At 44.8% G+C, this 15476-nt stretch overlaps 1 protein-coding gene and 1 long non-coding RNA gene across 3 annotated transcripts in view; one reads left to right on the plus strand and one right to left on the minus strand.

Annotated features, from left to right (window-relative positions):
- Positions 1-4397: 4397 nt before the first annotated feature.
- On the minus strand, positions 4398-11388 carry LOC140707433 (uncharacterized). The gene is made up of 3 exons (XR_013545626.1): positions 11317-11388; positions 4650-4708; positions 4398-4427 (listed from the first exon to the last, which is right to left on the minus strand). It is a non-coding gene; the product is annotated as an uncharacterized LOC140707433 (long non-coding RNA).
- A 1140-nt stretch (positions 11389-12528) lies between these two features.
- The window catches only part of ARFGAP3 (ARF GTPase activating protein 3), a 42354-nt gene continuing 39406 nt past the window's right edge, over positions 12529-15476 (plus strand). For both annotated transcript variants that reach the window (XM_073000820.2, XM_073000821.2), the window contains exon 1: positions 12529-12718. In XM_073000820.2, the coding sequence (XP_072856921.2) occupies positions 12650-12718 (69 nt within the window). In that variant the 5' untranslated portion in view covers positions 12529-12649. The remainder of the gene's footprint in view (positions 12719-15476) is intronic.

Genomic DNA, 15476 nt, shown 5'->3' on the forward strand with positions numbered 1-15476 from the left:
TTGAGCTGGCTACCTGGGATTTGAACCCCAGGTCGTGAGCACAGTTTTAGCTGCAGTACAGCGTTTTAACCACTGTGCCACGAATGAGACAATTTCTTTAGAAAGTATTGAGAGGTCCCTCAATTCTGTCCAAATCTCCCAATATTATATGACAGCCTAAATCCTTAGGTATCAAGTGTGTGCAAGAGAATGTCCAATACATCCCAGAACAGCCTCCTTGTGGTGAATGGAGAGCCTGGAAACCAAGTTCTATGAGGACAGATGGGAAAAAAAAAACTGGGCATGTTTAGCCTTGAGAAAAGAAGGGGATATATGATAGCACTTTTCAAAAGGCTGTCATTCAGAGGAGAGGCAGGGTCTGTTCTCAAGCATCCCAGAATGCAGGACATGCAACAATGGGCTCAAATTACAGGAAGCCAGATTCCAATTGAATATCAGGAAAAACTTTCTAACTGTTAGAGCAGCACAACAGTGGAACCAATGACCCCAAGAGGTGGTGAGAGTGCTCCAACACTGGAGACATTCAACACTTAGACAACTACCTGGCAGATGTCCTTTGATTTGTATTCCTACATTGAGCAGGGTGTTGGACTCGATGGCCTTATACGCTTCCTCCCTTATTCTATGATTCTATGGTACATATTTGTAGCAATCCAGAGATATTATATGTGCATCCAATCTGTAGTGGACACTCTAGAGAAGGTATTGGCATGGGTCAAGCATGAACAAGGCTGTTTTTCCACACACTGTCCCCCTGCCCTGAAATTCCAGTGCCTCTCCGACTGAAAAAAATGGGGCTGTGAAAATCATCATCATATTGGAATTGCAGAGTTAGAAGGGGCCATATGGATCTTCATCCAGCCCCCGTTAAGGAGGCATAGTGGGGAATTAAACTCCCAACCCCTGAATTTGCAGCCAGATACCTAAAGCACTGAGCTATCCAGAGTTCCTGTTCCTAGAAAACTCCAAAACTGGTGGCTTTGCCTAATTTTTTGTGATTTTGCTGTGGAGCTCCCAAAACTCCCCAGAAGCCCTCAGGTTTAAAACAGTAGAGGTGAAATTAGAAGCAGCTATTTATTTTTTCAAAATCATATTTGCTGACCTCTAAGAGCAAAGAAGAACCTTCCTCCCCTTGCTTAGCTGAAACCGAGTGAGAAGTTTCACTTTCTTTTGAGAATAAAATGGAATATCTCCCCTCTAGTTCTTTAGCCCCTCTGTTGGCCTTTCTACTTGGTGGCAAAAAGAGTAGCTGGTGGGAAGCAAAAGTGGCTTCCTTGAATTGCCAATGGTTCTTGACACCAGCCCTCACTTCTCCTGGGGGATAGATTAGGGTCTGGTGTGTTCTGCTCTTGCTCTGTTTCCCCTCTACAGGTTGGATCTTCTTGCAGTGGGCCTTTGGGGTCACCATCTTCCCTCTGCCAATGACGTGAAAGCACGCAGAAGGATTTCCTTTGGGAAGGAAGCCATGGGTATGTTTGTTCCAACTGTACACTGGAAGGAGTTCTGGGAGGCAGAAACACGGTGGAGGACTGCAGAACCCATTTGAGAAGTCCCCATTTACACTGGGAAGTTCTCTTCCACTTTGGAAGGAGCTCCTGGAGGCAGAAGGGCCCTCAAGGACTGAAGAACCCATTTGGGAAGTCCCCATCTATGCTGGGCTGTTCTTTTCCTCAAGTGAGCTTCCAGGTCTTCTTTTCTGGGGAGGTTCAGGAATAGGAGATGCCAGACCTCAATGGGGGTGGAGAAACTTGTCCTCTGTTCTTTTCTCCCAATCCTTGTTCCCACAGGCACTTGCCCCTTTGCTGGTCTTTGCTGATAGAGAAAATGTAGAGAAAGGTTCAGCATTAATAAGAGTGAAGAAAAACTAATTTCCCCATATTTTTTCTGGAGAATGAACACCAGATACGCTTCCTGTCTCTATGCATTTTGTTTACTAATGGAAAGCAAGACGATAACTGTAATGCAGCAACCTACCTTTGCTTGGGCACTGGAAAGCTGGGGTGGCATTTCAGGGACAGCAAAGAGGCATCTGAAACTTCTCTGGGTTGATTCACAGATTTTTTTGAATAAAAGTGAAATTGTAGGAGTTTCAAGAGGATAACAATATAACATAATGTTATGAACAAGAGAATAAGAGTAAAGATGAGGTATCTGATTAGGGTTGCAAAAGCTTCCTTGAGAGCAACTGGAACCCTGTGCTGGGTTTTCTCCATCCTTGGATCAACACATCTGCCAAAGCACGGGTGACCCACCAAATAGATGGTGATGGCAAAGAACCTCCTCATGGATTCAAATATGTTATGAACCAAAAGAAAACTCTGCAGAAGTTTCAAAAGGATAATAAAATGAAAACATGTTATCAAAGTGATAACAAGAAGGTGAGATATCTGATAGGGGCTGCCAAAATTTTCCCAAGAGCAACCAGGAGCTTGCACTGGGTCTTCACCATCACTGGATCAACACAGCTGACTGAGCGCTGGTTACCCACCAGATGGATGGTTGCTGTCCTGGACCAGAGGTTTATGAAGGTGATGAATTGCATCACAAAGTGACATCACAAAGAGTGTTGCCCCGGCAACCAAAACATGGGAGACCTGCCTTGTTTTCCTTACTGGTCACAAACTGGAAACAAGGACACAAGTATAAGGAAAACACTTGTCTTTGCTTTGGAACCATCATTTTTTAAAATTCTTGGGACTATTGCAATGGAAGCCTGGGTCAGGCCAGGTTTTGAGAGACACTGGTTGGGTGGTCTCTGTAAGAGGAGTCCAGGATTTTGTAACCATAAATCACAGTAAAGACATATCTTTATTTTTTTGTAGTTATTTTAAATATTGCTACTTTGCCTTCCTTCTGAAAAGGGCCGTTGGTGGCTTACAAAATTAAATGACTGCTTGTTTGTGTGTGTGTTTGTGTGCATGTAGTCCCACTGAGGTTCAGATAGATGTGCAGGAAGTTCTTTTGCTATCAATAAAAATGGATACCAAAAACCAACATCCATATTATGGGATAACTACAAAGCTTTTTGACTATGCAGGGATCTCAACCCATATCCTCCTCTTCCAAATCTAATATTCAAACAATTATACTGTACATTGGTTCAGTCAGAATTTACATATGATTCTATAGCCAGAACATCTTGCCATGTATCCTGTTGCAAAGCTATATGGATAACGCTGGAAGAACAATGACAGCGCCGGTAGACTGCCTACTGCCTAAAAAGTCCCTACTTCCATTTCAAGGTACATTCAGCTTCATCTCATTGCACACACTCTGTGCCCATCCTAAAACCAAAAGAGCTACTCTTTCATTAATAGCAAGTTAGTCAGAAGTTGGGAGTTTGATTCTCCACTCTGCCTCCTTGACAGGGACTGGACTCCATGATTCATAGGGTTCCTTCCAGTTCTACAGTTGAAAGATGATGATGATGAAATGGTAACAAGCTGTATTTAGCATCTGCTATGCTTATGTTCAGATGCTGGTAGCCACTCTTCACATTGTGCATGACACCAAAAATTGTTTTGTAAACTCATCAGGTGTTAATTATCATCATTCGTTCTTTTGTTCATTCGTTTGTTGATTCATTCGAATTTCTATACCGCCCATCTGACCGATTGTCACTCTGGGTGTTTTACAACAGTGACAATACTAAATGAAGGTGAATTACGGCTGGGAGAACAGAGACACGACCAAGGCCGCCTAGGCTGGGAGAGGACCTGATCAATTATAGAGAACTCTTCCACCATCTCTGTAATGTAAATGGAAACTGACCACACTCTACTTGTCCAGCTCTGTTCTTGTGAAATACCCCTTCTTCTAGAAGTCAGAGTCTGGAATGGTAGTCTGATAGTCAAGGCCCTGGGCAAAGTCAGTCATACTGCAGTATTGAAGGGCTAAGGAGATTGCTCCTTGTGGGAGAAGTTTGAAAAGGACGTGTTTAGTTTTGTGAACTTTTGCATTTCAATAACCCCACTTCAACCCCAGTTCCAAGTGGCTGTGTTTTGTCTCCAATCTTGTCTGCTCTCAGCAGTTGATGTTACTATTATCTTTTGGAAAGGTTCGTTCTCAAGAAAAACTCTGGTGCTCCACTCTGGCTAAAAACACCTGGCCTGTTCTGAGGTTGTATATGTCCCTTTTTCTCTCTCCTTCTCTGAGATTGTCACAAAACAAGGAAACATGAGGGTAATCTTTGGGAGTCTGCAAAGAGGGAAGGATTTGAGCAGAGGTCATTAAAAAAAAGCCATAAAACAGCTTCAGAATTGGGGTGGTAAAAATGGACCACCCTTCCCACAAATCCCAAGCAGGCTGAGGAAGGTGGGAGACAGAATCCATCACATTCAGGGATCCTTCAGACTCCAGAACTGACCCCTGAGGATTCCACTTCCCATTTCTCTACTCCCCTAGTTTTCTGGCTTTTTCTTCCTGCCCTGGAAAAAAAAAAAAAAGAGAGAGAGAGAGAGAGAGAGAGAGAGAGAGAGAGACAGCAAGCAAGCGAGAATTTAAAGCCAAGAAAGACTTTCAGAAGTGTTTGAACTAAGGCTCCAATGCATAGTATATAAATGTCTCAGCACAGAGTTCAGTGGTGGGGAATCTACAGTATACGTTACAAAAAAAGCTGGATCCTCTTGATATCAGCTGGTCTACTTTACCTTTCGTCTTCCGTGGCGCATTTCCCTTGACTAAATGCCAATGAATCTGGAGCGGATCTCTGGAAGGAGAAACAGATGAAGAAGAGCCTGTGAGCGGCCACTGCTCTGTGCCAATGGCCCTGCCCTATCTCCCTAGGGTGGCGGGAGGGGGGACCCATTCTGAAGAATACAAAGACCCTTGGCTGTGGCAGGTCTGAGTGGTGGGATCAGGGCAAAAAAAATTATAGGAGCTGTGATGGGACAGCGTGATATATATAAGTCTTGCATTTCTCACTCTCTTTCTGCTCCTTGGTTGGAGCCTAGACCCAATCCCTGGCAGAACACAACTTGCACCCTGGAGGCAGGAAAGTGTGACACAGGAAGAGCTTTCCAAACACAGACCCCAGAACAACTCTCTGGTTCTTCCTTTCTTAGAACATTTCAACACTTGATTTCAGTTCCCTGTGTTGCGGTTACGCTCAAAAGAGGTGTGAGAAGCAGCCTCGCTCAAGGGGATGAAGTGTCAGCCTGGAGGAGTTGACTGGTGAGAGACTCTCTTGGTGGACCAATCACCACTCAGCCAGTGGAATAAGAACCACTGATTCCAGGAGAGAGCGTGGAAAGATACGAGGGAGGGAGAAGACTCCACAGATGGAGAGGAAAGAGGGAGAGGCTTTGGATGGCGAGACCACCCTGTGGGTTTCCCAAGGGGGCTGCTTATTGTCGCTGCACAGGTAGAGCTTTCCAAAAACAACTCTCTTGTCCTTTCTTCCTCAGAAGGTTTCCCCACTTTGCTTTGGTTCCTGTGCTGTGGTTGCGATCAAAAGCGGTAAGAGAAGCAGCCCCGCTCAAAGGGATGAACTGTCAGCCCGGAGAAGCTGATTTGTCAGAGACTCTCTTGCTGGACCAATCACCACTCAGCAAGTGGGATCAGAACTAATGGTTCCAGGAGAGAGAATCAAAATGGTGGAGGGCTCAAGGCTAGCTCAGGGAAAGAACAGGGCGGTTTAAAGGTCATTAGCCATAGCCAGGTTGGGCTGGTCACAAGATGTCACAAGTGATGATTTTGGAAAGGAGGCAATGTCTGTGAGGTTTTCCTTCTCTCTGAAAAGGTCTACAAGGAGGGCTGCCCTCTGAGTAGAGGTGAAGCAATGGTTGAACAAAGAACATTCTCTGTTCGTGTTTCTGGAACTCTTTCCAGCCCAGAGAGACGTTTTCCGCTGCACAGACAGAAATGAATGGAAGATGAACAATGGGATCTCCTTCTGTAAAAAAATTCCTTTCCAATGGAATGAGCAAAGAATGTGTTTTGAGCCAAATGGGGCCCTTAATTGAGGTTGACATAACATCGATCCAGGCTGCAACACAACCTTTATTTGTTAACAAAATCAAATTTTAAAAGAAAAAGGGATTTAAATCCTGTTCTGTAAGTGACACTGCATAAGGCTGATGATGTCAGAAGCCACACAAAGTTTTCAGAAATTAAATGTGTTGAATGCCCCTCCATCCCAACACTCCAGTGGAATCTCCTTCTATGCCAGGGGACAAATGCAACCTCACTGCCATTGGCCTCTGCGCCGTGGGTCAAGCCCTACCTCAACACCATTGGCCTTTGTGCTAGGAAACAAATGCTACATCAATTCCATCAACCTCTGGAGGCAAAATGAAGTATGTCTTTTTTCAGAAGGTGCCGTGTTTGGATTATGAACTGGGGATCCGAGGGCTCTGGGACATAAACTCCATGTAAATCAAAGAAATAAATGTTTTTTACCAGGACACTGATTTGCTGTGATCAACAAATACTTTGTCTTCTTATTTATTTCATGTAGATTTTTCCCCTGTGATTTTTTTTTTTTGGTTTTTATTCCTTTTTAAAATATGGTTTTATTTTTATTGCTTTGATGCATTATTTGGTGGTTGAATTATCTGATTTAAAACATCAAATTTGTTTCTCAGTCAAATGTGGAGACTCCCGAACTTTCTCTCACCACCTGGTGTGCGTCTCAAGAGGCAGAGCAAGACAAGGGACTTCTTCAGCCAGATCATGTCTATGGAAAACACAAGTGTTGCAGGTTGGCAATAGCCAAGAAGCGTTGACTCAAGACATGTAGGTTCTGAACATATGGACTCCAATGGACTCTCAAGTTTGCACATTCTACATGCTCCTATCAGAGATCCCCCCCAAGTCAAACAGATTTGCATCTTCATAAAACATACATCACAAAAAAGGTTTTTATTGAAATAGATCTGTGGTTAACATATGATTACTGCAGGAAAGCAATCTCTTATCAACTACAGTGGTGCCTCGACTTATGAACGTCCCTACATATGAACATTTTGATTTACATACAGCTCCGTTCGCAAAATTTTGCTTCAACTTACAAATGAAAAAAAACATGGGGGAGACGGGGAAAGTGCGAAATTTGAACTTTCAGTTAAGCATTGGCCAGCGAAGAGGCTGCTTATCTGCTACCTCACTTGTCCCAGTGGCTAGAGAATGGATACAAAGAGAGACTTCTGACTGCCTGGTACTGTACTGTTTTTTTTTTTTTTTTTGCTTTTTTTAATTTTTGGTTTTTGGATTTTTTACTTTCTTTTTTCAAACAGAGAGACTGCCTGCTCTGGGTGAGTACACAGTACAGTGGTGCCTCGCTTAACGAGTGCACCGTATAGCGATGTTTCCGTATAGCGATCCCTTTTTCGGGATCACTATACGGAAACATACCCGATCGTCGCAATGGGGAAAACCTGCATTGCGAAGATCGGGTATTGCGGCGGCCATTTTGGAGCCGCCGAACAGCTGATCGGCGGTTCCAAAATGGCCGCCGGAAGCCCGGAAATGGCTGCCGGCAGCCGTTTTCGCGCCCTGCCCTTGCTTAGCGAAGGCGCGAAAATGGCTGCCGGCAATTGGAATCCTCACTGAACGGGTACGTAAGAAAGGTATTGGAACGCATTAAACTAAGTTTAATGCGTTTCAATACATTTCCCCTACCCGTTTAGCGACGATTTCACATAGCGAGGGTTAATCCGGAACGGATTAACCTCGCTATGCGGGGCACCACTGTATTTACTATACAGGGGTTTTACATTTCAATGCCCTCCACTGCATCAGACTCATTGACAAAGCCTGGCAAGATGTCACAACTCAGACCTTGAACTCAGCCTGGAGGAAACTGTGGCCAGAATGTGCCACAGACAGTGGCACTGAGGTGACTGATGAACAGGTGCTGAGGGACATCATCTCCATGGGTGAAGACATGGGTCCGGATGTCGACAAGGAGGATGTATAGGAACTGGCTGAAGACCACGGAGAGGAGTTGACCACAGAACTTGCAGAACTGCAAACCAAACAGCAGAAAGCTTTTGTGGAAGAGCTTTCCACTGAGGAACAGGCACCACAGATCAGCAGCAAGGAGATAAAATCCATCTGCAAGAAATGGACCATGTGCCAGGACTTCTTTGAGAGACACCACCCAAACAGGACTGTGACATGTTATGGACATGGCGAATGACAACGTGGTCAGCCACTTCAGAAAGATTCTGCAGTGCAGGATGAAGCAGACAAAATTGGACAGATTTTTCACCAGGATGGAGCCTGCAGCCAAGAGACAGCGACAGGGAATCCCTGGAGAAGAAGAGCCAGAGGAGGGGGACCTCTACCTTGCAGTGATGACCATCTCGCCATCCTCCAGCCAGAAGTCACTGTGATGTCCTCCAGAAGACACCAAAAGCTAAGTGACCTCTCTTTTGTTTTAAAAGATGTTGGTGGGTGGGTTTAAAAGGTGCTTGGTTTGGTTTAAAATGTATTTTGTTTAAAAAATTCCTTTGTTTTAAAAGGTGTTGGTTTAAAATGTGTTTTGTTTAAAATGTTTTAGACTCCAAACTCTCCCCCCCCCATTGTCTTCTCTCTCTCTGACTTCTTTTTGTGCTTAAAAGCACAAACCTTTGTCTGAGGGGTCTGTGTGCCCCAGTGATGACCTTCTTTCTTTCTTTCTTTCTTTCTTTCTTTCTTTCTTTCTTTCTTTCTTTCTTTTCTTTTCTTTTTTTCTTTCTTTTCCCCATTGTTCTCTCCCTCCGTTCCTACCCTTTTTTAAACCTAAGTTCATCTTAGGTTAAAAAAAATTCTCCCCTTAGTGGTAGAGGACGGATTAACTGGATTTGCATTTGTTCCTTGGGGAACAAATGCTTCGACTTAAGAATGGTGCCTCAACATAAGAACAAAAAACAGCCGGAACAGATTAATCAGTTTTCAATGCATTCCTATGGGAAACGCTGATTCAACGTACGAAGATTTCAACTTACGAACACCATTACAATATGGATTAAGTTCGTAAGTCGAGGCACCACCAAAATAATATTGCTACTACTACTAATAAAAGTATATGGATTTGCCCCAATGCTCTGTGTAATTTTTGGCACCGCTGCATGGATGCCTCACGCAGTGTGCACACAGGTGAAGGGGTCAACCGAAACTGAACTTAAATGGGCATCAAGAGTGACTCCTGGTGTGCAACCCTGGTGGAGATGGGCGCATGCATGCACTCATGCAGCACAGACAGCAGATGTACAGTATGTGAACTTCCCAATGCTGGAACTCATTTTCTTTTCATTTCCATCCATACTCCCTGTGTTTGGAGGTTGATATATTCTTTGCCAATCCCCATGAGCTGGCTTTCCTTTGACCTGGGGACTTTTCCCTTGCTGGTCATTCTATCGCCCTGAATGAACCCATGGTGGATTGATGGGGTGTTCCCAGAAAGCTGTTCTTTCAGAGGTTTCTCCGAGTCCCAGCTTCTTTCTTGGTTTTGCCTCTTTGGAATTGAATGATCTCCACGATGAGAGTTCATTGTGGAGGCTTATCTAACAGCAGTTCCTTCACCCTCAGTTCTATTCTGAAAGCTCTCTGCCTCCTGCACAGAAGCTGAAGTTCTCCTTTCCTTCTGGAAGATCCCCCACTTCTCTTTCCAAGCCAACTTCGAGATTCCTCCATTCTGCCTCTATAGTCCCAGTCCTTCCCGGAAAGGAATTTTCTTTCCATGATGCTACAAATGATAGCTGTTCTTTCTTTTCTGCTCTCCTAGACCGGAGGTTTATGAAGATGATGAATTGCATCACAAAGTGACATCACAAAGAGTGGTCAAGGTACTGTTGCCCCTGCACCCAAAAAATGGGAGGCCTGTTTTGTTTTCCTTACTTGCGCTGGGTCTTCACCATCACTGGATCAACACAGCTGACTGAGCGCTGGTTACCCACCAGATGGATGGTTGCTGTCCTGGACCAGAGGTTTATGAAGGTGATGAATTGCATCACAAAGTGACATCACAAAGAGTGTTGCCCCGGCAACCAAAACATGGGAGACCTGCCTTGTTTTCCTTACTGGTCACAAACTGGAAACAAGGACACAAGTATAAGGAAAACACTTGTCTTTGCTTTGGAACCATCATTTTTTAAAAATTCTTTGGACTATTGCAATGGAAGCCTGGGTCAGGCCAGGTTGTGAGAGACACTGGTTGGGTGGTCTCTGAAAGAGGAGTCCAGGAAGTGTTTGTAACCAAAAATCACAGCCAAGACATACCTTTTTTTAAGGCTGGGCCGGATCCACATGAGACCAGGGCTTTCTCAACAAATGACATGCCAGCCCAATGAAATGACCAGGAAGAGAGCAGAACGTCCTCTAGAACCCAAGATGCCTTACAGCAATTTCAATACAATCTATCAGCTAAAAATAGTGAGTATACAATCCCCCTGCTGAACCTGCTATCCCGGAATGGTTTTTCACAACCAGAAGCCATATTCAGGCCATCTCTGGATCCATGTTGGATTGTACTGTGTTTGTTGGTAGCATTTTTGTTGTTCGGAGGCCCAGCTGCCCCCCCCCCACCCCTGGATATTCTACAGGAAGAACATTAACTCAGGAGATTTGCTGATACCCTGGATTGATAGAAAAACAAGTGGGACCTAGATCAAATCAAGTCTGAACTATCTCTGGAGGCAAAAACAATGAAACTGAAGCTGTCCTACTCTGGGTACATAATCAGAAGGCAGGATTCTATGGAAAAGACAATGCTGGGAATGGTCGAAGACAGCAGGAAAAGGAAAGACCAATAAAAGATTATCTCCCTAACGGAAGCCACACACTTTAGAAGAATTGAGCAGGACTGTTGAGGACAGGACAGATTAAAAGATCTCTCATTCATAAGGTTTCCATAAATTGAGGGCAATTTTATGGTTGTAACATTTTTTCCTATGTTCCCACTAAAAAGTGTGCAAAGTAGATGAAACACCTGAAACAGAGTTAAAACACATTAAAAACAAATCATACAGACCAATACAATAATCACACTAATTAAAACAATTGTGATCATGTTATCTGTTTTCATGGTGGTGCTGTGGGCTGGGCTGCAAGTCAGAAGACCAAGCAGTCATAAGATCGAATCCACGCGACGGAGTGAGCGCCCGTCGCTTGTCCCAGCTCCCGCCAACCTAGCGGTTCGAAAGCATCCAAATGCAAGTAGATAAATAGGGACCACTTCAGTGGGAAGGTAACAGCGTTCCGTATCTAAGTCGCACTGGCCATGTGACCACGGAAGATTGTCTTCGGACAAAACGCTGGCTCTATGGCTTGGAAACAGGGATGAGCACTAGAGTCGAACACGACTAGACAAAAATTGTCAAGGGGAACCTTTACCTTTACTATCTCTTTTCACAGATGGCCTTCTGTCCCAGAAACTACTCTTCGCATTTCTCTGTCAGCTAAATCCATCTGGCATACAGTTTATCACCCTGGCTAGGGCTTACTATTCCAAGTACTGTAATTATTAGTGTGAGTCCCATTCCTCTATTACAGAAGCACTGTCGCTTCGTCTGACATTTATATCCTCTCCTAGTCATGACTCTGATCGCCTTGGGAACATGTCTAAATACAGAGGTCAGGTACTTCCACTCTTGGCATCTAAAATAGTAGAATTTGGTCCACTAAGGCTCGTGCTAAAATATTTTAAAGTGCAACGATATTTTGCCCTTTTCCCCTCCAACTACACCGATAAGTTTCTTCTTGAAACAAAAAAATGGTGGATATAAAAGACATATATTTACATCATTTATCTGCCGGCCGCTTCCGTATCTATAGAAATTGACCAGGCGGTCTGTCCCTGCCCTAAAGCTCATTAATGTCAAAAGAATAAAATAAGAGGACCACACAATAAATGGGCCGGTCCCCTTAAAAACCGAGCAACCCGCCCGTGATCTCGGCCGACGGTGCCCTTCAGGCGTGTGCGCCTCAGGGAAGGCGAGGATGTTGTCCAAGGATGTGACTCAGCTGCCTGAGTTGGCAGCCGGCAGGAGGAGCTCCCTCGGCCGTTTCAGGAAGCGCGGCTGGCTGGCTGACGTGGAGGCCCGCCCAGAGGTGCGTTAGGGACCACAAAGGCCCCCGTCCCGTCCTTTGCTTACTCGGGAGTAAGCCGGCTGAACCGAAAGCGTCGCAGCACCCATGTTGTCTTTCACGAGCACAAGCTGCCCTTCGAAGCCTATTAACCCGAAAACCAGACCGTTCTAGGACCCTGCTCTCACCCCTAAGCCTACCCCCCGCCTCATCGACGGCCCTACGGTTAAGCTCGGCGAGCGCCGTCGGTCTCCGAACGCCACCCCCCCTCCCGTCACCTTGGCAATCCTGAGCGAGCCTGTCCAACCAGCTCGCAGAACGCAAAACCAAACCCCTCCCCCTCGCTTCCAAGTCCCGCCAGGGCTTTCCCCCCAATGCCGGCTGAACAAATCAGCCGCTTTGGCGCAGGCGTAGTGTTGCGTTACGTGTCCGCGTCGTCAACGTTGGGCGCGGATGACATGCCGAGTCTCCGCCCCCCCACCCCCGCGGGCCCTCTGGTTGGACGAGCCTGGGTGTGAAGTGGGCGTTCCTTTCCCAGCAGGCGCCGTAGAGTTGGATACGCTGGCGGAGGCAGTTTTCTTTCAGCTTTTGTTTTGACTTGAGGGGCTTCGGCTGAGCTGCGCGGTGGCGGCGGAGGAGGATGTGCGAGCCCAGCAAGCAAGACATTGTCGCCGTCTTCAAGCGGCTCCGCGCCGTTCCGACGAACAAGGTAGGGGAGGCGGGAGCGGAGGGAGCCCTTTCCCTCCTGGCTCCCCCTTTTCCCATCCTTTCGGGGACTTTGGTTAGTGACACGTTGCACTCCGGCGAGGGGGCGGAGCTGGTGGTGTGTTCGGGGTCCGCCTTCCCGGAGGTTCAGCCAGCAGTGGTCGCTACATGCGAGTTAACTTCGTTTTGGAGGGAGGTCGTGCAAAAAATAATAATAATTAAAAAGTAGTTTTAAAAAAATACTTCCGGCGTACCCGAACAACGAGGAAGACCCGACCAGTTTGCTTGGCCTCAGGCTTTCGCGGGTGGCAGCCCATCTCTTTCGATGGCTCGGTCGTGGAGGGCTGTCCCCCGAGGCTTGTGCCAAGTGAAACGTGTTCCGTCTTTAGGTGACGTTAGGCTGACGACCCTCTGCTACTTTTGGTGTGACAGTCTTAACACGGGTCTCTCTCTCCCCCCTCCGGAAGTTTCTTGTGTATCTGTAACGCGGCTGTGGCGGAACTCTTACTCTCCCTGTCCCTTCTTGTTCCGCATCACGCACGTCTGAAGGAGGGCTGGGTGTTGTGTTCTCCGGCTTTGTCATAACGGGGCCCTTTCGTGAGCTCTCTCAAGTCTCTGTAGTTGGCCCTTCTAGAGATGGGAAGGCTTGGGGGAAATAACCCAGGAAAAATTGGGAGACAGTTTTCTCTCCCCCCCCCGAAAAAAATTGGAAATAAAAAAGAAGTGTGGAATATGTTATTTTATAATGATAAATTATATGTCTATGACATGGTGTTCAAACTATATAACATGAAGACCTTCATGAAAGACTTCTGAGACTGTATGTGTTCAAGTTCTCTGATAGTGCCACACTTCATAGGTGGCCTGCTTTTCTCTCACCCCCCTTTCCATTCCTTTTCAAACAAAATATATGTGATTGTTCAGCCACTCCTAAAGTTTTTAGTGTCCACAGATTTGTCTGCCTGCTTTCCACTGTTGAGCTTTGCCTGTTATTTTATTATGTGTTGGTTTCTTCCACCACCACTCTTTTTTGGTCCCAGAAACTAAGTGCTCTTCATCAGGTACAATGAGGAATGTAATCTAACTTGGTGGCCTCATCTTAATCATATTTTCTCTGCCATAAAATTATTTTGGTTATTACAGTGGCTTGTTTTGAAGTAGTGGAATTTTTGAGTAATTGTGCTTAGAATTGCATATTTTAAATGGAAACAGATGTCGATACTCTGTCATAAGTGGCTTAAATACACATTTCCGGGATGCATTCTAAATTATTTGTTTTTAGGGCAGAGAATGTGTATTCAGATCATTCCATATGTGTCTGTTTTACCATTAGCCGGCAGTCTTTTGCACACTCACTTCCAAGCAAGTCCCATTTATGGAATTTATGCCTCAGCATTTGTGCTTAGTAATTCTGCATTTCTAGATTTTTGGTTGGATACAGAACACATTGTTAATTTAGCTGGTGTAGTGTAGTGGCTGAATGGAAGGTGTGAGGCAGATAGATCTCTGCTCATGTTTTAGGGTACCAGTGGACTCATTTAAGTAACTCCAGATAAGTCCCTTGGTCTCAGTTTCCATATGCATTATGGGAACATTTATGGCTTACCTTCAAGCAAAGTTCTATAACATATGTGAAGGGCTTTCAGCCACCTAAAACAACATAAAAGTAATTGTTCTTCCTGTGTATAGCAAAGCAGTTTGTGCTAATGGGGTGACTTTTTGAAGACTCTGAAGCTGAGGAGAAACTTAACATATGTAGACCTTGATCTAACTATACCTTGTGCTGCTACATACACCACACTGTTATATGGATTGTGCTGGTCCAATGATTCTGTGTGTGCCTGAATGAGAAAGACACAGTCTTAGGCAAAGAATAAAAGTGTCGCAAATTAGAATTGAAATGACTTGCTTTTAGTGTTACTTTGCTTTCTCTGAGAAATAATTCCTTCAGTGCACAGTTTCTTTTATTGGTAAGCTGCTGCTAGGAATTAGCTTCTTTTTTGTTCTGTCCAAGGACTATTCAAAAGCATACACAGAGGAACTGCTCTGATCGAGATATTGCAGACTGTTTCTTGACTTTTAAAACTCAGGCAAAAAGTTGTTCTCCCAATACATGCTAGTGTTTGAATTTGCATCCCAAGATGTTGTACTCTGTGCCCTCAGAGTAGTTTCAGAAGGACCCTAGGGAAGAGAGATTCATAAACCAATTGTTAAATCTGGTAGTTAAGTGATCACTTTATTTTCATTGGAATCACCAGATAATGGCAACAAATTACATCAAAATGCTGCTACCATTATGTCCCACTTGTGAACTTCTAGTGGCATCTGGCCAGCCAATACTGGAAATGGAATGCTGGTCCAAGTGGCTTTTTGATCCAGCAAAGCAATATCTTTTTGAGTGCTGCACAGCATAAGCTTGTGCTGTCAATATGGAAATGTCCCTTGGAGACGGGAACCATGAAATTCCAAATGAAATAAAATCTACAGCAACTGTCTTAATAATAATTCATTAATTTCAGCCATATGCGCATCAAATATTAAAAAACAGTATTTGTTTAATGAACTTACAGTGCAATTAGGAACTTAATTCCAAATATTTGTAACTTCCTGTGTTTTTCCAGTACCCAAACCTTCAAGTTCCTGTGAGAACACAATTATAGTAGATACTTTCTCCCCATCATACATTACAAAACAGCAAAACTACAATTTATATGTAAGCATATTTTCCATTCCAAATGAGTTTGCGGAATGTTTTCTGAGAA

Source organism: Pogona vitticeps, chromosome 5, assembly GCF_051106095.1.
Source record: "Pogona vitticeps strain Pit_001003342236 chromosome 5, PviZW2.1, whole genome shotgun sequence".
In the NCBI taxonomy this organism is placed as follows: Eukaryota; Metazoa; Chordata; class Lepidosauria; order Squamata; family Agamidae; genus Pogona; species Pogona vitticeps.